Below are 27,940 nucleotides of genomic sequence, written 5' to 3' on the forward strand. Positions count from 1 at the left end.
TGGGACAGAGCAGAACTGCCCCATGGGGTTTCCTGTGCTAAAAAAAAAAAAAAAAAACTTTTGTTTTTTTTTTTAATCTATATAAGAGCAGGTCACCAGGTCTTTTCTCCCGAGGAGCCACTGGGGGATTTGAACTGCCAACCTTTCAGTTAGCAGCCAAACACTAAACCATTGAGCTACCAGGGCTCTCCTCGACCTACAACAAGATAGAAATGAACCAGAGAAAGTAACCACAATCATAAAGAGATCAGAATGGCTTCCATGTTGTGATAAACAAATGCCCTTCAGCCTGAAGAAAGGAAAGTTCAGAAGAGTTCGAAGCCTAAATAAGAATTAGCAGAAGGGCTGGTTAGACTGCAGAAGGTCAATCTTGTTGACACAGATCCAGTACTACTAGACGTAGGCGGCATCCTCTGAAGCCCAAGTTGACCATTTGGTGATGCTGGGCTAAATAACAGGAAGTTCTGTTTGACCTGCTAGTTAGGAACTCTGGGCCCTTATTCTCTTGAAAGCTACAGGGTAACAATATTAACATCTTTTCAATCACCTCATATGCATGCAAAAGCTGGATAATGAAGAAGGAAGACAGAAGAAAAATTGATGCATTTGAATTATGACGTTGGTGAAAAATATTAGTATACTGTGGACTGCCAAAAGAACTATCACATCAGTTTTAGAAGGAATGCAATCGGAATGCTCCTTAGGAGCGAGGATGGAGAGACTTTTGTTCTCTTAGTTTGGACACATCAGGAAAGGCCAATTGCTCGAAAAGAACGTTACGTTTCAGGAAATAGAGGGTCAGTGAAAATGAGGCAAACCCTCGATGAGATGGATTGCCATACTAGTAACAATCAAGTCCACAACAATGGACTAAAACATACCAATAGCCATGAAGATGGTGCAGGAACCAATGACCATAAAGATGGCGCAAGACTGAGCAATGTTCTGTTCTGTTGTTGGAGCTAAGTCGATAGCAAGTAAATTCATGGCAGACAGCTCACTAGAGTGGGGCCTAAATCCAATGATGGGTATCCTTTTAAGAAGAAGAGGAGACACAGAGAAGAAGACCATATGATGACAGATATGAAGGCCATGTGATGACACAGAGAAGATCATGTGATGACACAGAGAAAAAGATCACAGCCAAGGAATGCCAGGAACCACCTGAAGCTGGAAGAGGCAAGAAAGGGTTCTTCCCTAGGGCCTTCAGAAGGAGTGTGGCCCTAACACCACCTTAATTTTGGACTTCTGCCTCCAGAACTGTAAGAGAATACATTTCTGTTGTTTCAAGTCAGCAAGTTTATGGTAATTTGTTACTGCAGCTCTAGGAAACTAACTATTGTTGTTAGCTGTGGTGGAGCTGGCTCTGGCTCATGGCAACCCCACGAATAACAGAACGAAACACCGCCCAGTCTTGCACCACCGTCATGATTGTTCGTATGCTTGAGTCCGTTGTTGCAGCTATTGCGTCAATCCATCTCATTGAGAGTTTCCCTCGCCTTTGCTGGCCCTTCACGTCATCAACCATGATGTCCTTCACCAGCATGATGATGACACATCCAAAGTTAGCAAGCTGAACTCTTCGACAAAATTCTGATGTGATCCATAGGGTTTTCACTAGCTAATTTTTGGAAGTAGATCACCTGGCCTTCCTAGTCTGTCTTAGTCTGGAAGCTCCACTGAATCTGTCCACCATGGGTGATCCTGCTGTTATTTGATACCGCTGGCTTCCAGTATCATAGTAACACACTGTAATTTATGCCTTCATGGTGACACCTGGCCATGTCTCCATGTTTTTATTCATCTTTGTCCCCTTCAACCTCCCACAGGGCCCAGAGCTGTGCCAAGTACCTAATGGACCCCTCAGACAGGTTTGTTGAACTAGGTTTCTTAAAAATGGCTGTCATGGGAGAGATGGGCTTGGGTTCTGCCCAAGTGCTAGGAATGCAAAGATGTGGGATTTGTTGAATGAATGTGACAGAGAATAGAATTTACACATCTACTTAAAGGGCTGGTCCCTGGCTAGCTGCTTTAGGAACAGGGTTCTCTATCCATATACTGTAAATTCACTATTAGGAGGCAGATACAACTCCATGTCAGTTCTCATATTACCTCTGTGAAATATGTCCTTGGGTCCCATCTCCACCTCTCCCACTGATGTAGGTGCTGGGTCCACCTATGTGATCACTTCCTCCATGGGTGTGCAATCACTGCCCAGCGCTCTAGTCCAGCCATTTGCCCAATCCTAGACCAAAGACTAGAATCATTGTGGCAAATACTTCCAAAAACATCCCGCTTCTCCTCCAAGGGTCTCCTGTGAACACTATGAAACTCAAAAGACTTTGGAGACTAGGCCAGCCAGCTAACTAGCCAGGAGCCTTGGTAGGGAATGGGCCAGAGCTTTGTGAATATTTTTGTGGGAGGAATTTTAACAGGGCATAGGAAAAAAAAAAAAAAAGGATTGTAGTAGGGAACAACCCAGTAAGAATATTACCCTTGACTGGCCTGGCCTCAGGTAACCTGGGCACCTTCTGGGTAAAGAGAGATGTCTCCAGGTTAGAAAATTTTCAAATGCCTTCTGAAGGCTTTGTGTCCCTTTAAGAAAAATCATCATTCAGGTCACCTTTATAGCCTAAGGCTCACTATTGCCCACAAATATTGCCAAATCCTGTTTGACTCAAGGTCAATGACCCGGGTCATTATGCGGACTGGTTATCACCTCCCCCCTCAAAATCACAGGCCTCTCCAGGATGTGTCAATTGTTTGCAGAGCCTTGGGTCCCCCCTTCACATCCAACCCAACCAGAACCCGAGCTGGAAGGGCTCTGAGCTGCAGCCTCCACTTACGCCAAGGGGAGCAGGGAGAGAGTCATCTGTGGTTCAACACCGCCGCCTGTCTAACTCATCGCAGGTTGCGGGTGGCGCCTGGCCCTCCCTGGCTCTCTGCAGATAGTCCTGGACCACTCCCAGGCCCACCGTTCATACACGTCCCCAACCCACTCAGCTGGCTCCTGTAACGTTCTCACCCCCACAACACTTGGCCCTTTGCCCCCAAGCCCACTGGTTCCCCCAAGCCCTCATGGGCCTGGGAATTGTCCGAAAGCCCTCTCACTGGCCCCAGATGGACTCAGGCAAGAAGCCATGATTTCCAAATTCCCCACCGTGACAGCAAGGGAAGGCTCATTAAAAAGTAGCTCCAGTAATTGCCCAGATAATTACAAGTTCCAGGGAGCACTCTGGGTCATCCTGATTGGTCCAATGGCTGAACTAAAGTGAATGGCACTGGGAGTTTCATAGGCCCCCATGGATCCTGTTTTTGGTGACCCTGACACCAATTTAAGACGTATTTCTACTTGGCCCTAGGTTGATTCCCTGGTAGAGGTTGTACGGAATTGCAGGCTCACTCTGCATTATTCTAACCATCCCCCCCCCCACCCCGGTGCCATGTTCTTCTTTCAATTTAGGATTGTTTATAGTCAGTCAAGTTTTTCCAGATTGACTAAGAGAGTCTTCCTATGCCTACTGCAGTCAGTTACCAAAGCAGTAAAAGAGACTCAGAGTATGGGCCAGCTGGAAGCGCCAGAGAAAGTTCCTCTGGGATGCAGACGGCTAAGGAATGACAATCACACGCAATTGCCTGGATGCACAGGGCGCTATTAACCCCACATCCCTCCCCAAGGGAACCCTCATCCACCCTCCTGATGCCCCTCTCAAAGGGCTCTGGGGGCCCCTCAGTCAAGCACGGCCCCAAGGAAATGAAACTGCCAAAAAAAAAAAAAAAAACCCTGACTTCCCCTTATTCAGTGTGCTCAAGGGTTAAAAACACTTCCGAACTCCCCTTCTGAATACAAGGTCAAGCAGCTGTCCAAACTACCCAGGGAGAAGCAGGGAGTCCCAGACCCCCGGACCCCAGCTAGCTTGGACCCCGCCAGTCCGGCTAGGGAAGAGTTAATGGGCGATCAGCTTTGGCAGATAGCTCAGGCTCCAAAGTTCAGTCCGAGTCCGAGCCACCCCGGAGGAATTGTAAATCTCAGGGCAGTATTTAACAAAACAAAAGCAACCTGGAATTACATGCAGGTTTGGTTTTCTACAGTACATATTTACTTAATCCCCAAGGTATGAGGCTCCACGTCAGATCAGCTGGCTTTACTGGTCCTTTCACCCCCAACCCCCTCAATAGTTTAAGTTTCAAACTAATTCCCCGTTTTTGCTCTTCCTCTTCACAGGGCTGGCTGGAGACAGCCTCAAATCCCTCTCCCATTGCTCTTGTCACAGGATGAGTCAGCCGAGAGGAGTCCTGGTTGGGTGGCAGCCGGCTCACCCTCCCCATGCTCCTCCCTGGCACCAGGTCTGCGAAAACTGGCAGAAGAGCTGCTGGGGCCACCAAAAAGTTAAAGGCAGTGCCTGCAGGTGGGGAGCTCCCTTTCCCAGAGAGCCACCTCCCCACTTAACGGGGAGAGATCCCCTCTGGGGCTGTATTGGGGGAAGGGGCAGGGTTGAAGGTGAGTACAAGGGCTTTTTATCAGCTGCTGGTTACCCCTGTCCTCCCTCCTTCCAGATTTCCAAGCACCTTCGCCTCTTAGCGGCTGCCAGGCCAGGTTAGACTGTCCAAGACCGCTCCCCACTTTTCAAACCCAAACCAAGCATCCCCTCTCTCATGGTGCCTTCGGAGTTGCAGCCGCCCAGGTGGGGGCCGGGGGAAGCAGGTTGCCAAGGAAAATAAGAGGCGCCAGCTAGCGGGCGGCTCCCAGCAATACCTAGGAGCGCACACACCCTGTGCTCCCAGGGTGGTGGCAAAGAGGGGAAGGCGAGGGGGAAAACACAACACCTTCCTTGGAGAGGGAGGAATGTGGGAATGGGTCAGTCTACTAAGTTTCGGGGTGGGGGTGCAGTGCCAGCCAGCCACCGATCTCAAAGGAGCGGACCAGCTCCGGACCTGCCAAAAAGACAGTGGGGTGCCCGGGAAATTTACAAGGTGAAACTGACTAGCTCAGCATTCGCGGGTGGCGCAAGAGAGTGGGGCGAAGGGCGACTCTTAGTTCCCTGGCGCGTGATACGGCAGAGGCAGCAGGTGGGCGCAACATCCCCCGTCTGGTAGCTCCCCTCGCCCTCAGCTCCCACCCTCTGAGACGCAGTGTCGGTACCTTTCTCGCGCCACGCTCTGCGAACTCGCGAGCTAGCTGGCGCCCGATGCCTCTCCCGCCGCCGGTGATGAGGACGTTCTCCCGCGACAGGTCCCGCAGCTTGGCGGGCAGCACCAGTCCGACGGCGGCTTTCACCACCAGATATATTATCTGCAGAGGGAACACCACCAACGCGCCCAGCCGTTTCCACATCATCCTCCGCGCCGCGGACCCGGGCAAGGGGTGAAACTCCCCTGACCACGCAAAACCGGAATTAAAAAAGAAAACACCCCAAACAATAATAAATAAACCGAATCAGAAGGGAGGCGTCCCACCTGGCCACTCTTGAAATCAACTCTTGCCAAATGCAAAGTGCTGGGTGAGAAAAAAGGAAAAACAAAACCCCATAAATTCGCCCCAGGAGGAGAAAAAGCGTCTCCAAAAGTTGGGACGCTAGGAGGGGTGGAGGAGAAGCCCGAGGTGGAAAGTTCTAACAAGAAGCTTCTTGCCCCAGCAGCCGCTTCGGCTGGGGATTTCTCAGGTAATGTTTACAGGCTGACAGAGTTTAGGCAGGGGAAGGAAAAAAAAAAAAAAAAAAAAAAAAGCACCAACCACGCGCGCGCACCCTGCTACAGCCCTGCGGTTTCAAAGTGCAAGATTAAAAAACAAAAAAACGAACAAACAAACAAAAAAAAAACACCGTTTCCAAATTGTAGCTACCCCCCCTTCTCCAGGAAGGAAAAAAAAAAAAGTGGGGGGAAAAAAGTGGAGCTCCCCAATTCAGCCGGCGAAAGTCTCCCGACTCATTGCTATTCTTGGGCTCAGGAAATTGCTTAAACGCGCTCTGATTGCCAGCAACGTGCAGGAAAAGTGGGGGGTCCGGGTGTCAGTTTCTCTCCGTGCTTGGCTCGCCCTCGCGCGCGCTCGCTCGCGCCGGCTCCCTCCCTCCCTCTCTCCTCCGGCAGGGGCTGGGAGTTGCCGCAAGATCGGGCTCCCTCTCTCTCTCTTTTTAGCATGGATTGCCTTCTTTTTCTCCTTTCCAACTTGGAGACGGCCCGGGTGCGGAGCGCGCGAGGACCGGACGCCCTAGTCCGCACCGACTTATTCATTCGCTTCCCCTGGCCGCCGCGGCGCGCAGCGAGAGGACGGCCCTTTTCTTCCCCTCATTTTTTTATACCCCGTTAAGTCTGATTGACAGTTAAAGTGTTCGGAGGTTTCACTACCGTGCCTCTGAGTGGCTGCTGCAGCTCCCCTCCCCCTGCGCCGTGGCGGGGCGCGCGCGCGGGCGCGCACCCAGGCTCGCCCCTACTCGCGCTTTCTCGGGCTTGCTTCCCTCTCCGCAAGCCGGGACTTGCCGCTGGTGACCCTGAGGGCTCGCAGCTGTAACTCGAACACGCTGGACCGACTCCTGTGAACCGGCTCCCTTCCTGAGACATTTCTTCTTGCCCGGGACGCGCGTTCTTCCCGAGTAGGGGCGTCCGCGGGCAGGTGACCACCTTGGCGTGCGAGGCAGGCCGGGGGGGGGGTGGGGGTGGTGTGTGGGGGAAGCTCGCAGAGGCCTGCAAGTAACCAGGCCGCCTGGGGTTTATTTCGGGTCTTTTGATCATCCTCCCCACCCCCACCCCTGGCTACCAGGTAGCACCAGCAGCCACTCCCGACCTTTGCCCGGATGTCCTCTGTCTTCACCGAGCTTGTACTTTCGAAGTCTGACCCAAGTCCCTCTCTTTGCTGGGCGAAAACAGGGAGCAGAGTTTTGCTTTTAGAAGAGGGAGTGGACCGGGTAAAGGAAACTCTGCCCCCGAGGTGCCAATAAAATCCTCATAAGATTAGCCGGGGGCATATTTATTGCTCATCTGGGCTAGAATTACCTTGACTGACAGCAATTTCCTAAATAACAATGCCTGTGAACAAACGTCCTAACGCAGCGCCCCCTGTGCTGTCCTGGCGGCGTCTCCTCTCTTTGCCTGCTGTGAAATGGGTGTCTTCCCCGAACTAGAATGTTTCTTCTGTTGGAGGGAGGGGCCAAGCAATTTAGAGTCCTCTGTTGCAGGAAGTCTGGGAGGTGAGTCACTAAAAAGCAGTCTCAGTAAAACGTGCTGATGATGGCACTTGCTCACCGCGCTGCTCCGGAACCCAGGCCAGGAGGAGAGAGTACTGAGCAGGGAGCTGCCCTGTAATCTGGCGCAGCGGCCTTCCAGCCAGACTTGTTCCTACCAGAAGGCCTGGGGCCCACCCCCTGGGATCCTGACTCAGCAGGCCTGGGGTCGCTGGAATCTGTATTCCTAATTATTCCCCTGCTAGTTCTGCTGAGGGTCCATGGAGAAAGTCACTTTGAGAAATGGTGATCTGGGGGGACGGGGCTGGGGATTACCACCCCCCACCCAGCTGCGAAGACCTTCTAGTTTGGGGAGAAGTTCTTGGAGGGCAGGGAACAGTTTGTGCTCAATACTAACCTAATGGCGGTTGGAACCCACCCAGCTGTGCCACGAAATAAAGGCCTGTCGATCTGCTTCCATAAAGATTACAGCCCAGTAAACCCTATAGAGCAGTTCTACAGTGTAACACAGAGGGTAGCCATGAGTTGGAGTCAACACAATGGTAATGGTTTTGGTTTTTTAGATTTTGCATATGAAGCTCTTCCTCCCAGGTCAGTTGGGAAACTCATTTGTCTGGAGAGCCACGGAAAGAGCAAAAGGGAGGAGAGGGTTTAAGAGACGAGGGATGGACAGGAAACGATCCTACACTGAGGGCTTCTATTCTGACATTTAATCCTCACACTGTCCTTGCAATGGAGGTGTTGTTATCTCTGTTTTCCAGGTAACTCAGCCAGGAAGTTCAGCCAGTGATCCACACGCCGTTGTTGTTAGGTGTGTCATTGGGTCGATTCTAACTCATAGCAACTGTATAGGACAGAGTAGAACTGCCCCATAGGGTTTCCTAGGCTGTAATCTTTACAGGAGCAGATTGGCAGGTTTTTTTCTCCTGTGCAACAGCTGGTGAGTTTGAACTGCCGCCCTTTCTGTGAGCAGCTGAGCACTTAACCATTGCGCCATTGGGGCTCCTTGGGATCCACATCCAGACCCTATTCTCCTTACCCTTTACCACTGGGGCAGGAGTGGAGAGGTGGCAAATGAGGCTTAGCCAGACTGTTCCATCCAGCCCCCCAAGAAGTATGACTGTGAAGGCTATTGCCTTCATCTGACTCACAGGGCCTGCTAAAGGCAGGGCTCCATGATGGTAAAAATGGAAAAGGAATCCCAGCCTGGGGGAGACAGGCCCTTCCCACTGGAAGAGGTTGGTGTTATCCAGATCTGCAGACTTTAACTGGGAAAGTCTAAAACCTGGCACACAAACCCACTGCTGTCAAGCCAATTCCGACTCGTAGTGACCCTACAGGACAGAGTAGAACTGCCATGTAGGGTTTCCAAGGAAGGGCTGGTGGACTTGAACTGCCAGCCTTTCGGTTAGCAGCCAAGCTCTTAACCACCATGCCACCAGGGCTCTCTAAAGCCTGCCCCAAACCCACTGTGCAAAGTCAGCTTCTTCTCATCTGTTATACTTGGAAGCCGCCTTGTGGTTGGGATAGGTACTGCACCTCCAAGGTGCCCCAGCCTCAGTGTTCCTGCTGTATACTTTTCTTCTAGGCCTTTCTGTTCACTAAGGTTAACACCTCAAACCAAAAAGAGATCACAAAGATTGGAGCTCCCTCCACACACCCACTGTTTTACTGAGGAGGAAACTGAGGCAGAGAGTTGTTAAGCCACTTACAACCAGGGAGGCCTGTCCATCTAACCTATTATACCATCCTATTTGGGCGCCAGACCACTTTGGTGACCACTAGGTGCTGCTTACATTTCCCTTGGGTGTTTGTTTGGGGTGGAGGGCAGGAGGTGGGTGGGAGGGCGGTTGAGAATAAGGCTGATCAAGCACCTGTGGAGGGCCAGGCCCTTTGCTGTATTATCTCATTTCTCCTCCCTCACAGCTGGAGGAGGTGTGTCATTGTGTCCATTTGACAGAGGAGAAAACAGAGGCTCAGCAAATCTAAATAACTCATGAAGGATCACACAGGGTGCTCCCTTCACCTCTCCTAACCATCAGGCTTGGTGGGAAATCAGTGTAAAAAGGAACCTCTCAGGTGGCCCTGGGTGGGGGTGGCCGGGAAGCAGATCCCTTTTTTCTACTTGTTCCATCTTCAGGAGAGTGGTTTTTTTTTTTTTTTTCTTTTCATCCTTGTGAGCCTCAAGATTCTTCCATCATCAGCTACCCAGAGAGGTTATAGGTTGACAGCTCAAACCCACCCAGTGTACAATTACAGCCGAGAAAACCCTATGCAGCAGTTCTACTCTGTAACACGTGGGGTCCTCATGACTTGGAATTGACTCTGTGGTGACACGTTTGGTTTGGGTTTATTGTCCCCCACCATCCCTGGGAAGATGGGAGTGAGGAGGCAATGAGTTGGGGGGGGGGGTGCACATTGAGAAGGTCAGCCCTGAGGGTCCTGGCCTGGGTTTAGTGAGACCTGAATGGGAAGTGGTCCTCCTTCCCTTTTCTACCACCTACCCTCATCCCTGATTCTTTGCTCTTGGTACCCCCTCCTTCTCCCTCCTTAGCTTCCTTAGAGACAGAGGGCAGGGAATTTAACTCCAGGACGAAGTTTGAAATTTCACATCCCCGACCTGGTAAGAGGGCCCCACAAGCTTTTTTTTTTCCCCTCCTGAAAATGGTGAAAGGAGCCTTTGTGGGCCCGAGGGAGGAGGGGAGCATCAGCCTGAAGCACTTTTTCCGTGACTCAGCTCTCCTGGCGGGCACGGCAGGAGGTACCAGAACCCCGCAGGGCAGAGACTCCTTCCAGCTCAGGACCAGTGGAGGGAGTACTCCATGCAAGCCTTAGGGAGGGGACTTGCTGGCCCTAGTGGGCCACCAAGCTGGACTCACCATTGGTCCCTGGTCTCTTTATGAAGCACTTCCCTTCCACCATCTCAGTTGAGGGCCAGACCCCACAAGCCAAGAAAAAAAAAATGGGCCTCTAGCCTTGCCTTCTAGTTAGCTCAGGTTTAGAGATGTTAAGAAACTCACCTAAGACCATGAAGCTACTAAAAAGTGGAAGTGAGATTTGAACCTGGGTCAAAGGCCCAAACTGTCCATTTCATTGATGTTTTTCAAAACTTTGTCCTCAGAACGCCAGAATAGGGTTACATGAGGAGCTTGTCAAAAGGCAGTCCCTAGCGCCCCCACCCTAGACTTCCGGAGTCAGAATCCTAGTTGGGGGGAGGAGGGGCAGGAATCTGCACACAGACAAAGCAGGTGATTCTCGAGCACCTGATGTTTGAAAGAATGGGGGTGATGGTGGTTCAGTGGTAGAATTCTTGCCTTCCATGTGGGAGACCTGGGTTTGATTCCTGGCCAAAGCACCACCTGTCTGTCAGTGGAGTTTGTGTGTTGCCGTAATGCTGAATAGGTTTCACTGGAGTTCCCAGACTAAGACAAGAAAGAAAGGCCTGGTGATCTCCTTCCCAAAACAAAACGAATGAAAGCTCTGTGGATCACCATGGTCCAGTCCTGTTGTGCATGGGGTCCTGGAGGCCATGGTGAGGACTTTGGGTTTCATTTTCAGTGGGACAGGAGCCTTTGGGAGGGGGTGTCGAGCAGAGGGGAGAAGGGATAGGATCTATGTTTTAGAAGCCTCACTCCAGCTGTGGTGTCCAGAACAGACTCTAGGGAACCAAGAATGGACGCAGAGAGTCAGATGTTCAGGTGAGAGATGGGATGGCTTGGCTACACGCTACCAGCTATGTGATGAGTGGACAGTGACGCCTGAGGCTTTGCTATCTGGAGCACACAGCCCAAGCACCCCTCTTCCAAAAGACATGCCAGTCACTGAAGGCAAATCCACACACACACACACACACACACACACACACACACGGCTTTATTTGACAGTTGGCTACTTCCCCCCCACCCCTGCACAGAACAAGCTGGTAGTACGGAAGTGGAGGCTGGATTTGGAAATCCTCTGGCCTAGTGGAAAACCGTGTTTCATGAAGTTGAGGGTCAGCTGCCTGGGAGAGTGTCTGTGGAGCAGACACTGGGAGAAGCTGAGCTGTAGGAGATGGCCAATGGGGCGAGTGCCCAACCAAAGGCAAGAGAGATGGAGGAAACAGGCTTGGGGTGGGGGTGGGTGGCCGGGTGGAAAGTCGCTGTCAGGAGGAGGACCCCAGGCCCAGGGTCCCCAAGAAAGCAAGCCTGCAAAGGCCGTGGAGGCTTAAGACCCTCATAAAACACCTCTCCTTCCTCAGGCAGAACAAGAGGGCCCCTTTTCTCCTGGGTGAGACGTGGCTGATAGGACTGGATACATACAGAAGCAGGTAGAATGGTCCCTTTCAGTCCAGGGTCAAGAGCACCTCCTCCCACCCCACCCCCTGCAGGGGAATATTTTCCATCAAATGACGTCTCTCTCCGGGCCTGTCTGGCCCACGGTCTGCACACACAGGACAGAGGGTGTAGTTTTTCGTTGTCTGAGATTCCAGGTGGGGAGGTGGGTTCTGCTTGCCCCTCAGCCAGGTGGCTCCAAGCGAGTGGACGCCAGGCAAGTCATGTTTATTCTGGCTGCCAAGGCTGGGTGAAAACACAGGCCCTAGCCAAGGCTGGGAACACGCAGGAACACAGACCGGGTGCTCAGCAGGGAACAAGCTGGAGGGTGTAACCTGAGACAGCCTGGGCCAGGGCCAGGAGGGCCAGGAGGGCGTGCTTCTGCCTGCTGGTGGGTCAGATAATTCTTAATCAGTGTGTGTGTGTGTGTGTATGTGTTGGCCAGGGGGTGGCTCTGGGTTTAGCAGAGCTGGGTTCAAATGCAAGCTCAACCGTTTATTAGCTGTGCAATCTTGGGTAGGTTATTCACCTCTCTGAGCCTCAGTTTTCTCATCCCTAAAGTGGGAATTTTACCACCTACGGAGACGATTGCATTCGAATTGTGTTGGTGAAAAATATTGAATATACCATGGACTGCCATAAGAACAAACAAATCAGTCGTAGAAGAAATACAACCAGGATACTCCTTGGAAGCGAGGATGACGAGACTTCAGCTCGCTTACTTTGGACACTTCATCAGGAAAGACCAATCACTGGAAAAGCACATCATGTTTGATAAAGTAGAGGGTTAGTGAAAATGAGATGAATTGACAACGGACTCAAACATGCCAACAACGCTCCTAAAGATGGTGCAGGACCAGGCAACATTTCATCCTATATACGTCAGGTTGCCATGAATTGGAGCTGACTTGAGGGCAACTGACAGCAACAACATGGAGATGATGTCTTTAAAGGGCCTGGCTCAAGGTCTGGCAGAGAGAAGATGCTTTCTGGGTGTTCCTTCCCCTGGCTTCATGCCCTCAAGGAATGCACAGTCCAGATGGGGAGTGAAGGGTGGAGGGAGCCTGGTGGCAGGGGCTCAGGAGCTGGCCCAAGACCTGAGGCCATAGAAAAAAAATATCCTGACCCTATACCAGGGAGCGGCAAACTTTTTCTGTAAAAGGCCACATAGTAAATATTTTAGACTTTGTGGGCTGTATAGTCTCTGTTGGGGCCCTGGTGGCAAAGTGGTTAAGCGTTTGGCTGCTAACCAAAAAGTTGGCAGTTCGAATCTACCAGCTGCCCCTTGGGAACCCTATGGGGCAGTTCTGCTCTGTCCTTTAGGGTCGCTATTAGAATTGACTCGACAGCAACTGGTTTGTTCTTTGTTTTTTGTTTAAATAGTCCCTGTTAAGTCTCTGGTGGCAAGATGGTTAAGTGTTTGGCTGCTAACCCAAATGTTGGTGGTTCGAACCCACCAGTGGCTCTGCAGGAGATTATAGCCTTGGAAACCCTACAGGCAGTTCTGTCCTATAGGGTCCCTATGAGCTGGAAACGACTCTATGGCAATGGGTTTATGTGTATATATATATATAAATGGTACTGTTCACACTCAGTGCTAATCTGAAGTTTGGCTGTTTGAACTCAGTGGCTCCGTGGATGAAAGGCTCAGTGATCTACTTCCAAAAGATCACAGCCAAGAAAATAATACGGAGCAAATTCTATTCTGTAACACGTGGGGCTGCTGTGAGTTGGAATCGACTGGATGGCAACGAGTTGTGTTTCGTTTTTACCAATCAGCCAATGAAAAACCCTGTGGATCCCAATGGTCCAGTCTACAACCCAGGATGGGGATGGTGCAGGACTGGGCAGTGTTTTTTTCCATTGTGGGTTGGGTTCCCATGAGCTGGAGCAGTGGTGTCACTAAGGAAACGTGGGGTATGCGGACCGCACTGGCAACACTGTCAGAGGGAGTGACGCCAAAATGACTAACATTTTTGTTCAGTGTTTCAGGAGACACTTATTATTTTTTAAAAAATATATTCCTGTAGTTAGTTATAACAACAAAAACATTTTTTGTCGGCTCAGCTTACGTGTATCAATATACGTACAAGGCTAAAACTCTATGCTAATTTACCGTTTGAACCTTCTAATGTACTCTTGGAAACCCTGGTGGCATAGTGGTTAAGTGCTAGGCTGCTAACCAAAAAGTCAGCAGTTTGAATCCACCAGGCGCTCCTTGGAAACTATGGAGCAGTTTTACCGTGTCTTATAGGGTCGGTAAGAGTTGGAATCGACTGCACAGCGAAGGGTTTTAATGTGCTCTGGTCAGAGCTATCATTATTACCCAATTACAATGATGTTTCAAATCACGTGGTTTCACTTGTAGCATGTGCTGTTGTTTTTGTTGCTGTGGGTGTTTTTATTATTGATTTTGTCAAAATTTCTAGTATTTTAGCTACAGTATTGTAATTAGTATTTGTGAACCTATATCAATAACTTTTTTGAGAATAATAATAATAAAAAAAATCAAATCCGCTGCCGTTGAGTCGATTCTGACTCATGGCGACACTATAGTACAGAGTAGAACTGCCCCATAGGGTTTCCAAGGAGTGGCTGGTGGATTCGAACTGCTGACCTTTTGGTTAGCGGCCAAGCTCTTAACCACTGAGCTATCAGGGCTCCTTTTTGAGAATGAAACAGTAATTAAAGGAAAAGAAGGAGTGACATACAGCAATTACGATTCAGGAGTAACAGTACAAAAAACATGACTAAGGATTCTGTATGGTCTAGTATTGGAGGAGGTCCATGGAGGGATGACACCATGAGTTACCATACTGGGTGACACCAACCCTAGTGATGCTGTTGAGTAGGGAGCTGACCGGACGGCTGGGGCTCTGGTCCCCAGCAGCACCATCCTCAAAAAGCCTTGTTTGGCCAATTATTTCTATGTCTTATTGCATGTTACCCACATCAGTTTATAAAAACAACTAAAAACCAAAAAATGGAAATGCATATACTAATGATATGACAATTATATTTCTTAAACTTAATAATAGAAATTATTATTATTATTTTATCTCTTACTGAGCACTTACTAGGTCCCAGGTCCAGGGCTTCACATGGATTTTTCCCATTTGGCCACCACAGCCATTCACTGAGAGGCACTATCACTGTTCCCATTTAACAGATGAGGGAACGGAGGCTCAGAGAGGAGGGGTAACTTGTCCAAATCATGCAGGTGTACGTGATGTTGCCGAGACAGAAGGCTTAATCAGATCTGCTGGACATTGTAAATCTCCAGCCTCCGTCAGTTACATGTTGGGCTTGTGCGAAAAAACCAGTTGCTTCGTAGTTGGCTCTGACTCGTGCTGACCCCATGTGTATCAAAGCAGAACTGTGTTCCATAGGGTTTTCAGTGGATGTGACCATTCCAAAACAGATCACCAGGCCTTTCTTCGGAGGCACTGCTGGGTGGATTTCAACTGCCAACCTTTTGGTTAGTTACTAAGCTCTTAACCGTTTGTGCCACCCAGGAACTTGTGGGCTTCTGCTAGGGAGTGGTCGTTTATGAAGGCAAAGAAAAATGACAACAACTGTCTTAGTCATCTAGTGCTGCTATAACAGAAATACCACAAGTGGATGGCTTGAGCAAAGAGAAGCTTATTCCCTCACAGTCTGGTAGGCTAGAAATCCGAATTCAGGGCCCCGGCTCCAGGGGAAGGCTTTCTCTCTCTGTCGGCTCTGAAGGAAGGTCCATGTCATCAGTCTTCCCTTGGTCTGGGAGCATCTCAGTACAGGAACCTCAGGTCCAAAGGACGCGCTCTGCTCCCAGTGCTGCTTTCTTGGTGGTATGAGGCCCCCTTGTCTCTCTGCTGGCTTCTCTCTTTTCTATCTCAAAAGAGATTGGCTTAAGACACTACCTAATCTTGTAGCCCTCATCAATGTAACTGCCACTAATCCATCGTATTACATCATAGTGATAGGATTTACAACCCGTAGGGGAATCACATCAGATGATAAAATGGTGGGCAATCATACAATCATACAAGGGAATCATGACCTAGTCAAGCTGACAGATATTTTGGGGGGACACAATTCAATCCATGGTAACAACAAAATCAAAAAGCATCCACACGATATTGACAATATACTACCTTGTTGAAAATTTAGTCTAAAGGCAGGATGCAACTGGGAATTTTATACTTTTTTAGCTTCCTGGGAATGGAAGCCTGTTCTCTTACAGTTATAGCAGTAAAGCCCTTAAAGTGTTAGAATACAAAATTGTGTTGCCAGTATGGCCCCATTTTTGGAAAGAAAAAGCCTGAAGTATGTGTTCCTATTTAATCGGTTACTATTTGGCCAGGGTTTACTGTGTGTCAGGCAGTATACTAAATGCTTTATATTTATAGAATTTAATCTCATTTAATCAAAACAACTCCCTTGTATCTGTTTTACATCTGTGGAAATGGGGGTTAAGCACCTTGGCCAAGGTCGAAAAGCCAAGGAGTGGCAGATATGGAATGAGAGTTGAGCTCTGCTTGACTTCAAAGCCCGTGCTGTCTGTTTCTGTCTCTGCTCTCTTCCCCCCCTGGGTCTGTGTCTTTCTCTGTCTGTTTCTCTGTACACAAACACACGCATGCACACACCCACACAGACATGCCTGCCCATCCACACTGAGATAAAAGACAGGAGGGAAATACATCAGAATGGCAATGGTGCCTGTTTCTGGATGACTGCATTGTTGTCGTCAGTTGTCATTGAGTCGGCTCTGACTCATGGTGACCCCGAGAACAACAGAACGAAACATTGCCCAGTCCTGCCACATCTTCATGGTCGTTGGTATGCATGAGTCTGTTGTCATGGCCATTGTGTCAACCCATTTTATTGAAAGCCTCCCTTGCCTTTGCTGGCCCTCCACTTTACCAACCATGATGTCCTTCTCCAGCTATCGGTTCCTTCTAATGCTGTGGTGGCCAAAGTAAGCAAGTCAAAGTCTTGGACGATATTCTGTGATCCATAGGGTTTTCAGCGGCTAATTTTCAGAAGTAGCTTGCAGGGCCTTTTCTCCTAGTCTGTCTTAGTCTGGAAGCTCCTCTGAAACCTGTCTACCATGGGTGACCCTGCCGGTATTTGAAATACCAGTAGCATAGCTTCCAACATGATAGCAACATGCAAGCCACCACAATGCGATGAACTGACAGACAGGTGGTGGGGCTGACAGCATTACATATGATTTTTGTCTTCTTTTCTATGTCTTTTTACATCTTACCAATATTCTACAGTAAGCTTATATTAAGAAAAGTCCACTAAAGTTCTCTTTTTAAAAGTATGTATGTTTGAGAACCAGCAGGATGCAGGAGTTGTGATGTGAGACCACGGGGCCCCTGACCACTGGCCTTTAAAAAAATCTGCTAAAAAATAAGACAGAGGGGAGCCAGGCTTCTCGGACCCACCTAATCCGTCCTATAATACCTTGCTTTGTAGGAAAGTTCTGTGCATAAATCCCATAAAATCCACTAATGTGAAGCTGACACTGAGCCTACCCAGAACGAAATCTGCTAATGAGCACTTCTTGCCAGGAGCCTGCAGAACTGATCAGGCCCGTCCAACCCCCATCCTGCCTCCTGCCTAAGCCCTTTCTCATAAGGACTCTTTTCATAAGTTTATAAAAACACTTTGTTCGATTCACGTTGGGTCTTTATTTCATCTTAGGTGAATGCTGAGCGACTGTGGGGCTGGAACAGGCTGAAGGAGGCCCTAAGTTTTAGAAACAACAGGCTTGTAAAACCGGGACTGGTACCCCCCACCCCTGCTCCCTGCCTCGCTGTGGGACTGGACCTTTTCTGAGGCTGCTCTGGGTGAGCAGGTGGCAAGAGGGGGACAGACTGAGTGTGAATATTGGAAGCCCCATCTGGAAGTGGGGTGCTACCCTAACAAAAACCTGAAATGGCTTTGGGCAAGTTAGCTAAGTGCTCTGTGTCTCAGTTTCCTCAAAGTTAAAATGAAGGTTATAGTAATTATCTTGCGGGGCGCTCGGCTGCTAACTGAAAAGTTAGAGATTCGAGTCTACCCAGAGGTACCTTGGAGGAAAACCTGAAAGATCAGCCATTAAAACCCTATGGAGCGCAGCTCTACTCTGACATACATGGGGTCGCCAGGAGTTGGAATTGACTCCACGACAACTGGTTTGGTTTTGGTTGGAACTATTGTAACACTGCAGAGACTGCCTGACACTTGGTAGGTGTCCAGCAATTGCCCTTCCTTTCTTCCCCTGCCCCTCCCCCCATGGTTACCGATTGGTTTTTCAGAGCTCAGTATTTAAACGTTTTCAAACTCTAAGTCTGAAAACACTTTCAGAAAAGTTACAAAAATAGAACCAAGAATGCCTATATATCCTTTACTCACATATTAACATTTTACATCCATCCGTCCGTCCGTCCATCTGCCTGCCTGCCCGCCCACCCACCCATCCATCCAGGAGTCCCTGGGTGGTGCAAATGGTTAAGTGCTTGGCTACTAACTGGAAGGTCTAGGGTTTGAATGCACCCAGAGGTACCTTAGGAGAAAGATCTGGTGATCTATTTCCAAAGGTTCACAGGCATTGAAAACCCTATAGAGCACAGTTCCACTCTGATACACAGGGGGTCGCCATGAGTCAGAATTGACTTGACAGCAACTCTTGTTGTTTTTAAATCTAATTTTTTTTTCCTTGAGGGCATGCTTCAGACATAATTCCCTTATACCTCTAAGAACTTCAGTGTGTATTTCCTAAAACAAGAACATTCTGTTACATAACCACAATAATATTATCCAAATCAGGAAATCGACGTTGATACAGTACTGTTATCTAATCTATAGACCTTATTCAGATTTTAACTAATTGTCCCACTAACATCCTTTACAACAAAAGGAAAACAAATTGTTTCTGGTCTGAGATCCAACCCAGGATCCAGTCCAGTTGGTGGTCATGCCTCTTCCAACTCCTTCAGTCTGACCTTCGGTCTTTCTTTGTTTCATGACCTTGACATTTTTGAAGAATACAGGACAATTGTTTTGGAGACTATTCCTCAGTTTGGTCCTAGCTTATTCTTAAAGTCCAAAGATTGTCACTTCTTGCCACCAAACAAAGGTTCTTCCTCTAACTAAAGTAATAAATGTTTACTATGAAACAGCCTGTGCTAAGGGCTTTATGTGCATCTTTACAACAGTCCACTGAGGTGGATACTATTATTATGTCCATTTTACAGATGAGGAAAACTGAGCACAAGAAGGTAGAGGAATTAGGTATTTGGTCCAGAGCTTGTGGGTCAGATGATGTGTGTCCATGTAATTTGAACATCCATGTAAAAAAAAACAATGAGGAAGGTGAATCTGCCACCATAAAAAGAATACGTGCAGTTCTACAAAAAAAAAAAAAGACCCAGTGCGGTGGAGTCGATTCCGACTCATAGCAACCCTGTAGGACAGAGTAGAACTGCCCCATAGAGTTTCCAAGGAGCGCCTGGTAGATTTGAACTGCCGACCTTTTGGTTAGCAGCCATAGCACTTAACCTCTATGCCACCAGGGTTTCCATCAGTTCTACGTATCAAGTACAAATGCCTTATAATTTGTTTGTGGGGTGCACCTGTTCTAGATGCTGGGGACACTTCAGTGAGCACAGCAGAAAAATTCCTGCCTTGATGGAGCTGATGATTCAAAAGGAGGAGCTGGACAGCAAACAGACAATAATAAACACAGTAAGTCAGAGGGTGAGAAATTAGAGATAGAGTGTGGGGGCACGGAGTGGGGGTGGTGGTATTATGATGTTATATGGGGTGGTTGAGAGGGCACTCAGATAGCTGTTTTCCCTGGGTGCAAAGCCCAAATAGTTCAAGGTCTTGGGAGCCAGACACAGGACTGGTGGTTACAGGGTCCTGTGCCATCCTCACGATCACCGCCATGTTTGAGCCCATTGTTGCAGCCACTGTGTCAATCCATCTCACTGAGGGTCTTCCTGTTTTCCTCTGATCCTCTACTTTACCAAGCATGATGTCCTTCTCCAGGAACTGGTTCCTCCTGATAACGTGTCCAAAGTACATGAGACAGAGTCTCGCCATCCTCAAAGAGCATTCTGGCTGTACTTCTTCCAAGACAGATTTGTTTCCTCTTCTGGCAATCGGTGGTATATTCAGTATTCTTCACCAACACCGCGATACAAAGGAGTCAATTCTTCAGTTTTCCTTATTCATTGTCCAGCTTTCATATGCATATGAGGCGATTGAAAATACCATGGCTTGGGTCAGGCTCAACTTAATCCTCAAAATGACATCCTTGCTTTTTTTTTTTTTTTTTTAAACACTTTAAAGAGGTCTTTTGTAGCAGATTTGCCCAATGCAATACGTTGTTTGATTTCTTGACTACCGCTTCCATGCGTATTGATAGTGAATCCAAGTAAAATGAAATCCTTGACAGCTTCGATATTTTCTTCATTTATCATGATGTTTATTGGTCCGTTTGTGAGAATTTTTGTTTTCTTTATGTTGAGGTATAATCCATACCGAAGATTGTGGTCTTTGATCTTCCATTAGTGTTTCAAGTCCTCTTTTCTTTCAGCAAGTAAGATTGTCCTCTGCATATCATAGATTGTTAATGAGTCTTCCTCCAATCCTGACACCATGTTCTTCTTTAAATAGCCCAGCTTCTCGGATTATTTGCTCAGCATACAGATTGAATAAGCATGGTGACACACACCTTTCCTGATTTTAAACCACACAGTATCCCCCTTGTTCTGTCTGAATGACTGTCTCTTGATCTATGTACAGATTTCTCATGAGCGCGATTAAGTGTTTTGTAATTCCCATTCTTTGCTATGTTATTTGTAATTTGTTATGATCCATACAGTCAAATGTCTTTGCATAGTCGATAAAACACAGGTACACATCTTTCTGGTTTCTCTGCTTTGAGCCAAGATCCATCTGACATCAGCAATGTTCTCTTCTGAATCCAGCTTAAGTTTCTGGCAGTTTCCTGTAGATGTACTGCAGCAACCATTTTGAATTGTCTTCAGCAAAATTTTATTTGCATGTGATATGAATGATACTGTTAAATAATTTCTGCGTTCAGTCGGATCACCTTTCTTTGGAATGGGCACAAGTATAAACCTCTTCCAGTCGGTTGGCCAGGTACCTGTCTTCCAAATTTCTTGGCATACATGACTGAGTGCTTTCAGCACTGTATCTGCTAGTTGAAACAGCTCAGTTGGTAGTCTGTCAATTCCTGGAGCCATGTTTTTTGCCAGTGTCTTCAGTGCAGCTTGGACTTCTTCCTTCAATACCATTGGTTCTTGTTCATATGATACCTCCTAAAATGGTTGAATGTCAACCAATTTCTTTTGATATAGTAACTCTGTGTATTCCTTCCATCTTCTTTTGATGCTTTCTGTGTTGTTCAATATTTTTCCCATAGAATCCTTCAATATTACAACTCAAGGCTTGACTTTTCAGTTCTTTCTGCTTGAAAAATGCCAAGTTCTAACTCCAGGTCTCTGCACATTTCATTATGATAGTTTATTTTGTCTTCTTGAGTCACCTTTGAAATCTTTTGCTTAACTCTTTTACTTCATTTCTTCATTCTTTTTAGGCACTCTACGTTCAAGAGCAAATTTCAGAGTCTCTTCTGACATCCATTTTGGTCTTTCTTTTTAATGACCTTTTGCTTTCTTCATGTATGATGTCCTTGATATCACTTCACAACTGGTCTGGTGGTCTTCAGTCATTAGTATTCGGTGCATCAAATCTATTCTTGAGATGGTCTCTAAATTCAGGTGGGATACACTCAAGGTTGTATTTTGGCTCTTGTGGACTTGTTCTAATTTTCTTCTGCTTCAACTTGAACTTGGATATGAGCAATTGATGGTGTGTTCCCTAGTCGGCCCCTGGCCTTGTCCTGCCTGATGATATTGTGCTTCTCCATCATCTCTTTCCAAGATGTAGTTGATTTGATTCCTGTGAATTCCATCCAATGAGATCCACGTGTATAGTTGCTGTTTATGTTGTTGAAAAAAGAATTTGCAATGAATAGGTTGTTGGTCTTGCAAAATTCTATCTTGGGATCTCCAATGCTGTATCTGTCACCAAGGCCAAATTTGCCAACTACTGATCCTTCTTTGCTGCTGACTTTTGCTTTCCAATCATCAGTAATTATCAGTGAATCTTGATTGCATGTCTGCTCAATTTCAGACTACAAAAGTTGGTGAAAATCTTCAATTTCTTCATCTTTGGAAGCAGTTTGCCAGGCGTGTCTTCTGGGGTGCCTCTGGGTGTGTTCAGATAGCCAATCTTTTGGCTAGTAGTCAAAAGCTTAACATTTTGCGCTACCCAGGGATTCCTTCCACACTTGGTAACAAGCGTTTAAGGGTACATTATCAAACACTCCTGCTCTGGACTTGTTCTGTCCATCTGCAGGGCAACAAAGGAATTTTAGTAGCTTCCATGCCTTTTTTCCATGCCAGCCCCCATCTAGAGTTTGTCACACCTAAGACAGGACCCTGGTTTATCAGGGCTGACAAGGCTGTGTGGTGGAGAATGATGGTAATGACCCCCCAGGATATAATCCTTAACACCCAGTTAAAAGGTGGAGAATTGTACAGCAATCAGACACATAGGTTCTGGATCAGGTTTCTAGGGTTAGATTTCAGCTCTAACTGGACTCCCTTGCTATATGACCTCGGGCAAGTTACTTAACCTTTCTGTACCTCAGTTTCCTTGGATATAAAATGGGCATGATGCTAATTACACTACTATCCGTTGTTGCTGTTGTTGTTAGTTACCTTCGAGTCAACTCCTACTTGTGTAGGTGACCCCACGTACAACAGAATCAAACAGTTGCCCGGTCGTACACCATCTTCATGATCATTGACATGTTTGAGCCCATTGTTGTGACTTTTGTGTAGTATCTTCTAAACTAGGGGGCTCATCTCCCAGCACTATGTCAGACAATAGTCTATTGTGCTCCAGAGGGTTTTCATTGGTTAATTTTTGGAATTAAATCGCCAGCTCTTTCTTCCTAGTCTGTGTTAGCCTGGATCTCTGCTGACATCTGTTCATCCTGGGTGACCCTGCTGGTATTTGAAATACTAGTGACAGAGCTTCTAGCATCATAGCAACACATGAGTCATGACAGTCTGACAAAGTGACATGCTTAGAACGGCTCTAGAAAATGCTGCGTGTTTGTTAAATATTTGCCAGACGAATTACGGAGGACATACCTTTGGATGTGAAACCCCTCCAAGTTTCTACTTCAGGCAAAACGGCCTATTCACTGCTTGCCTCACCCTGCCTCCAAGTGGAAGCTCACACCCCTGGAAAGTTCTCGGCTGCACATTGCTGAGGTTTTTTCCAGCCAGCACCTCAGAAGTCCTGGTGAGTGTCTGGGTTTCTCCCTCCCTCCCAGGACTCGCCCAGCCTCACCATGGGAGACCTCCCAGGCCAGGCTGGAATTGCTGCCTGGGCCCAAATACAAGTCACATGGCCTGTGTTCTCAAGGGCTGTGCCCCCTGAATTCTTGGAATTCTTGGCTAGCGGGAGTGCCCCAAGGGGTCCACTCCCAGGGCTGGGTGAGCTGCCTGATTTACAGTGAGGGGGCGCTGCATGCAGCCAGAGGGTGGGGAGCGGTGGGGAGCGGGCACCAAGGCCAAAGATTCTAGTGTGCGGTGAGACTAAGGCATTCTGTTGGGGCTCAGGGCCCACCTCATTGTCCCCAGACACTCTGGGGCCCGCTGGAGATGCCAGGCACTGCAAGTTGGTGTCCCAGAGTTCCGTCCTGTGCAGAGGGTGGGAGATAGGAGGGCCCATGTCACCTGGGACACCCCTGCTAATGTGGCCACATCTGCAGCATCACTCCTGAGGGACCCAGTGAGGCGGGGGACTCGTGGGCCCTTCGAACTGGTTTGACGCTTTGCTGCCTATGTCTGTGACCTGGACAAGTTCCTCAGCCTCCTTGAACCTCAGCTTTCTCATCTGTAAAATGGAATTCATAACACTACCCCCCAGGACAGGTGAAATTCTAAGCCACCAACTTGCTGCACTTTGTGTCCCCAGGAGGCCTGGTGGAAGCTGGCTCCTTTTGAGGAGGCACCATTTTGCCACCCAGAATCCCTTGTACTGTTTTTCTCCACTGGACTCCATGTTTTGGAAGCCGTTACTCTACAAACCCACTGTGCTCAGTGATGCTCACTGTGTCTCCTGGTTTCTAGTAACAAAAGGCACCCTCAGCTCAGTTTTGTTTGGCCAGTGGCAGAGAGCTTCTCTCTGTGAAGCACTGGCCTTGGAAGGCAGGGACATCCTGGGGGGCAGGTGCTTCCTGGTCAGGTCCTGAGCCCTTGGCGAAGCCCTTCTACCTTCTGGCTCAGTAATTGTGGGCAAGTTAGTCCAGCAATTGAGGCCTCAGTGTTCTCATCTATCAAATGGGTATGACACCAGTGCCCATCTCACAGGGCTATTGTGGGAATGAATGAAATTCACACAGTAAGGCACTTAATGGAGTCCCTGGGTGGTGCAAATAGTTAACACAGTCAGCTGCTAACTGAAAGCTTAGAGGTTTGCTTCCACCCAGAGGCACCTCAGAAGGAAGCCCTGGCGATCTACTTCCAAAAAAAATCCGTCATTGAAAACCCTCGGAGCACAGTTCTACTCCGACACACATAGGGTTGCCACGAGTCAGAACTGACTGAGCAGCAACTGCTTTTTTTTGTTTTCTTTTTGTTTAAGGCACTTAACAACTACGCCTGGCTCGTAGTAGCATTTAACCAATGTGGGCCTTCTTTATTATTATTATTGTTATTGTTGTTGCTGTTATCATTAAATTGCTAGGAGAACTGCATGAAATTAGCACACAGTCCCTCATACTTGGCCAAAACTGTTCTTCGCCTTTGTTGGGTCCTAGCACTGTGTGATCCTGGGAAAGCAATGCAATCTTGCAGAGTCTCAGTTTGATACCTATGTATTCTCCTGGAGTGGTTGTTGATAGGACATGTGCTTGGCGTGGGAGTCCCCAGTACCTGGCATCCATATGTTAACTGTGTTACTACCTTGAGCACCTGGCATTCTAGCTACAAGGAACCCCACCCGATGTGGCCAACAGCCTGTAATCCTTATCTCATCTGGCTTTTGGGACTATCAGAAGGATGCCACACATTCCCACTGCTGTCCTCCGTGGTCTGAAGTCCCCCACTCAAGCAAAATCCAAGACCTCAGTGAAGCTCAATGGGGCAGGGATGATGGGAAGAGAAGGATCTGGGAGCTTAAGCCCCACAGCACTATGCTTTCCTTGTCCTATTTGTTGCCTGGAGACACATATTTGGTAGAGGAAAGAATACTGGTTAAGCGTGGACTCAGGAGTCAGACTGCTTGGATCAAATCCCTGCCTCAGTGCTTATTAACTGTCAGTCCTCAGTCCAGGGCAGCCCCTCTTTGAGCCTCAGATTTCCTCATCTGTCACATGAGGATAGTGATATCCTATGGACTTCTAATCAAGAGTCACTGAGATAATATTCTTCCAGCACTTAGCACATGGTAGATGCTCAGTAAATATTACTATTTTCCAGTAGGTTCAATCCCTTCTCTTTCCTCTCTGGAATATGATATAGCAGCGGGGTCTCTGTCTGCTGGCCTTCCTGGATCAAGCCCATTGCCCACTCCATCTCCTGGTCTGAAGTTTCTCTCCCCTAGAGGGAGCCCAGCTGTGTCCCCAGACACCAAGAGGGAGCTTGCTAGATGAGAACCACAACAAATGCTAATGTTTCCAAGACAAGACTCGACTTATCTGCCTCTTACCATCCGCAGTACAGTAAAGCCACCTGCTTACAGGCTAGAAGTTAATTGGTTCTTTGACTAATTATTTACATCCAAATTCACAGAATAGAGGTGCTCATCATCACAACGTCTACCACTGTGCGTTGCCTTATTCTCAGGCCCAGCATCCCAGCATTGAGGCATGAGGTGTTGGTGGTTCAGTGGTAGAATTCTTGCTTTCCATATGGGGGACCTGAGTTTGATTCCTGGCCAATGCATGTCATGTGCAGCCAGTGGAGGCTTGCTTGTTTCTATGATGCCGAGCACATTCCAGCAGAGCTTCCAGGCTAAGATGGACCAAGAAGAAAGGCTTGGTGATTTAGTTCTGAAAATCAGCTGGAGAAAGCCCTATGGATCACAATGGTTTGATCCGTACCTATCATGGGGATGATGTAGGACTGGGCAGTGTTTCGTTCCCTTGTACACGGCGTTTGGTTTCCTTCTTTCTCTTCAGGCATCAACTCAATGGCAGCTAGCAACAAGTAGCAGTATCGTGGAGTGGTTAAGAGCCAAGGTTCCAGAGCCAACGTATCAGGTTTCAATCCTGATTCTACCATGTATTAGATGTGGATCCAGGATAGGTAGGTCACCCAAGTTCTCTAACTCCTCATTTCTTCATTGGTAAAACAGGTGCTAATAATGCACCTGCCTTTACGGCTTGTTAATATTTTTAGGAGGGTGATGAATTAATAACAGTCAGCGTTTACTGCGGATTTACTATGTGCTAGACATTGATCTAATAACTTTTTCTTTAATTATGCTTTAAGTGAAAGTTTACAGTGCAAATTACTTTCCCATTCAAAAATTTATACGCAGATTGTTTTGTGACGTTGGTTGAAATTCCCACGGTGTGTCAGCATTTTCCCTCTTTCCACCCCAGATTTCCTGTGTCTATTCATCTGGTTTTCCTGCCCCTTCCTGCCTTCTCGTCTTTGCTTTAGGCCAGGTGTCGCCCATTTGGTCTCATCAGTTGTTGTTAGTAGGTGCCCTCAAGTGGGTTCTGATTCATAGCGACCCTATGTACAACAGAATGAAACGCTACCCGGTCCTGTACCATCCTCACAATTGTTGCTATGCTTGAACCCATTGTCGCAGCCACTGCGTCAATCCGTCTCGTTGAGGGTCTTCCTCTTTTTCGCTGACCCTCTACTGAGTATGATGTCCTTCTCCAGGGATTGATCACTCCTGATAACATATCCAAAGTATGTGAGATGTAGTCTTGTCATTCTTGCTTCTAAGGAGCATTCCGGTTGTACTTCCTTCACGGCAGATTTGTTCGTTCTTTTGGCAGTCTATAGTATATTCAATATTCTTCTCCAAAGACTTTTTCATGGCAAATACCTTTTTTCAACAACATAAACAGCGACTATACAGGTGGACCTCGCCGGATGGAATACACAGGAATCAAATCGACTACATCTGTGAAAAGAGACAATGGAGAAGCTCAATATTAGTCAGAACAAGACCAGTGGCCAACTGTGGAAGAGACCATTAATTGCTTGTATGCAAGTTCAAGCTGAAGTAAGAGAAAATTAGAACAAGTCTACGAGAGCTGAAGTACGATCTTGAGTATATCCCACTTGAATTTAGAGACCATTTCAAGAATAAATAAGATGCATTGAACGCTAATGACTGAAGACCAGACGAGCTGTGGAATGACATCTAGGACCTCACACATGAAGAAAGAAAGAGGTCATTAAGAAGACGGAAAAGATATGGTCACTTGTTCTTCAACAAAGGCCCAAAGTCCATTAAATGGGAAAAGACAGTATCTTTATTTATTTATTGTACTTTAGATGAAAGTTTAGAGAACAAACTAGCTTCTCATTAAACAGTTAGTACATATATTGTTTTATGACATTGGTTAACAACCCCACAACATGTCAACACTCTGCCTTCTCAAACTTGGGTTCCCTATTACCAGCTTTCCTGTTCCCTCTTGCCTTCTAGTCCTTGCCCCTGGGCTGGTGTACCCCTTTAGTCTCATTTTGTTTTATGGGCCAGTCTAATCTTTGGCTGAAGGGTGAACCTTGGGAGTGACTTCATTACTGACCTGAAAGAGTGGTCGGGGCCATACTCTTAGGGTTTCTCTAGTCTTACTCAGGCCAGTAAGTCTGGACCTTTTTTTTTTTTTTTTGTGAGTTGGAATTTTGTTCTACATTTTCCTCAAGCTCTGTCTGGGACGCCCTGTTGTGATCCGTGTCAGAGCAGTCAGTAGTAGTAGCTGGTTACCATCTGGTTGTACTGGGCTCAGTCTGGTGGAAGCCATGGTAGTTGTGGTCCATTAGTCCTTTGGACTCATCCTTCCCTTGTGTCTTCAGTTTTCTTCATTTTCCCTTGCTCCTGAAGGGATGAGACCAGTGGAGTATCTTAAATGGCTCCTACAGACCCCTGGCACTGCTCACAAAAGTAGGATGAAAAACATTTTCTTTATAAATGATGTTATGCCAGTTGAGCTAGATGTTCCCTGGACCATGGTCCCCACAGCCCTCAGCCCAGCAATTCAGTCCCTCAGGGAGTTTGGATGTATCAATGGAGTTTCTATGACCTTGCCTTGTACAAGTTGTGCTGGCTTCAACACTATTGGGTACTGTCTTATCCTTCACCAAATTATCACTTATCTATTAAAAGAAAGTT

At 47.6% G+C, this 27,940-nt stretch overlaps 1 protein-coding gene and 1 long non-coding RNA gene across 3 annotated transcripts in view; one reads left to right on the forward strand and one right to left on the reverse strand.

The window, feature by feature from the left end:
* Positions 1–6,256, reverse strand: part of DHRS3 (dehydrogenase/reductase 3) — a 46,516-nt gene extending 40,260 nt beyond the window's left edge. The window contains exon 1 of the mRNA XM_049877968.1: positions 5,144–6,256. Within this exon, the coding sequence (XP_049733925.1) occupies positions 5,144–5,338 (195 nt within the window). The 5' untranslated portion in view covers positions 5,339–6,256. The remainder of the gene's footprint in view (positions 1–5,143) is intronic.
* Positions 6,257–6,333: 77 nt separating this feature from the next.
* LOC126072590 (uncharacterized) lies at positions 6,334–27,931 on the forward strand. Of its 2 annotated transcripts, XR_007516534.1 has the most exons (4): positions 6,368–6,610; positions 19,108–19,210; positions 25,758–25,884; positions 26,667–27,931. It is a non-coding gene; the product is annotated as an uncharacterized LOC126072590 (long non-coding RNA). The 2 variants fall into 2 exon arrangements; XR_007516533.1 differs by having other exon boundaries at positions 6,334–6,610; positions 25,758–27,931.
* The last annotated feature ends 9 nt before the right edge of the window (positions 27,932–27,940 follow it).

This window comes from Elephas maximus, chromosome 3 (genome assembly GCF_024166365.1).
Source record: "Elephas maximus indicus isolate mEleMax1 chromosome 3, mEleMax1 primary haplotype, whole genome shotgun sequence".
Classification (NCBI taxonomy): domain Eukaryota; kingdom Metazoa; phylum Chordata; class Mammalia; order Proboscidea; family Elephantidae; genus Elephas; species Elephas maximus.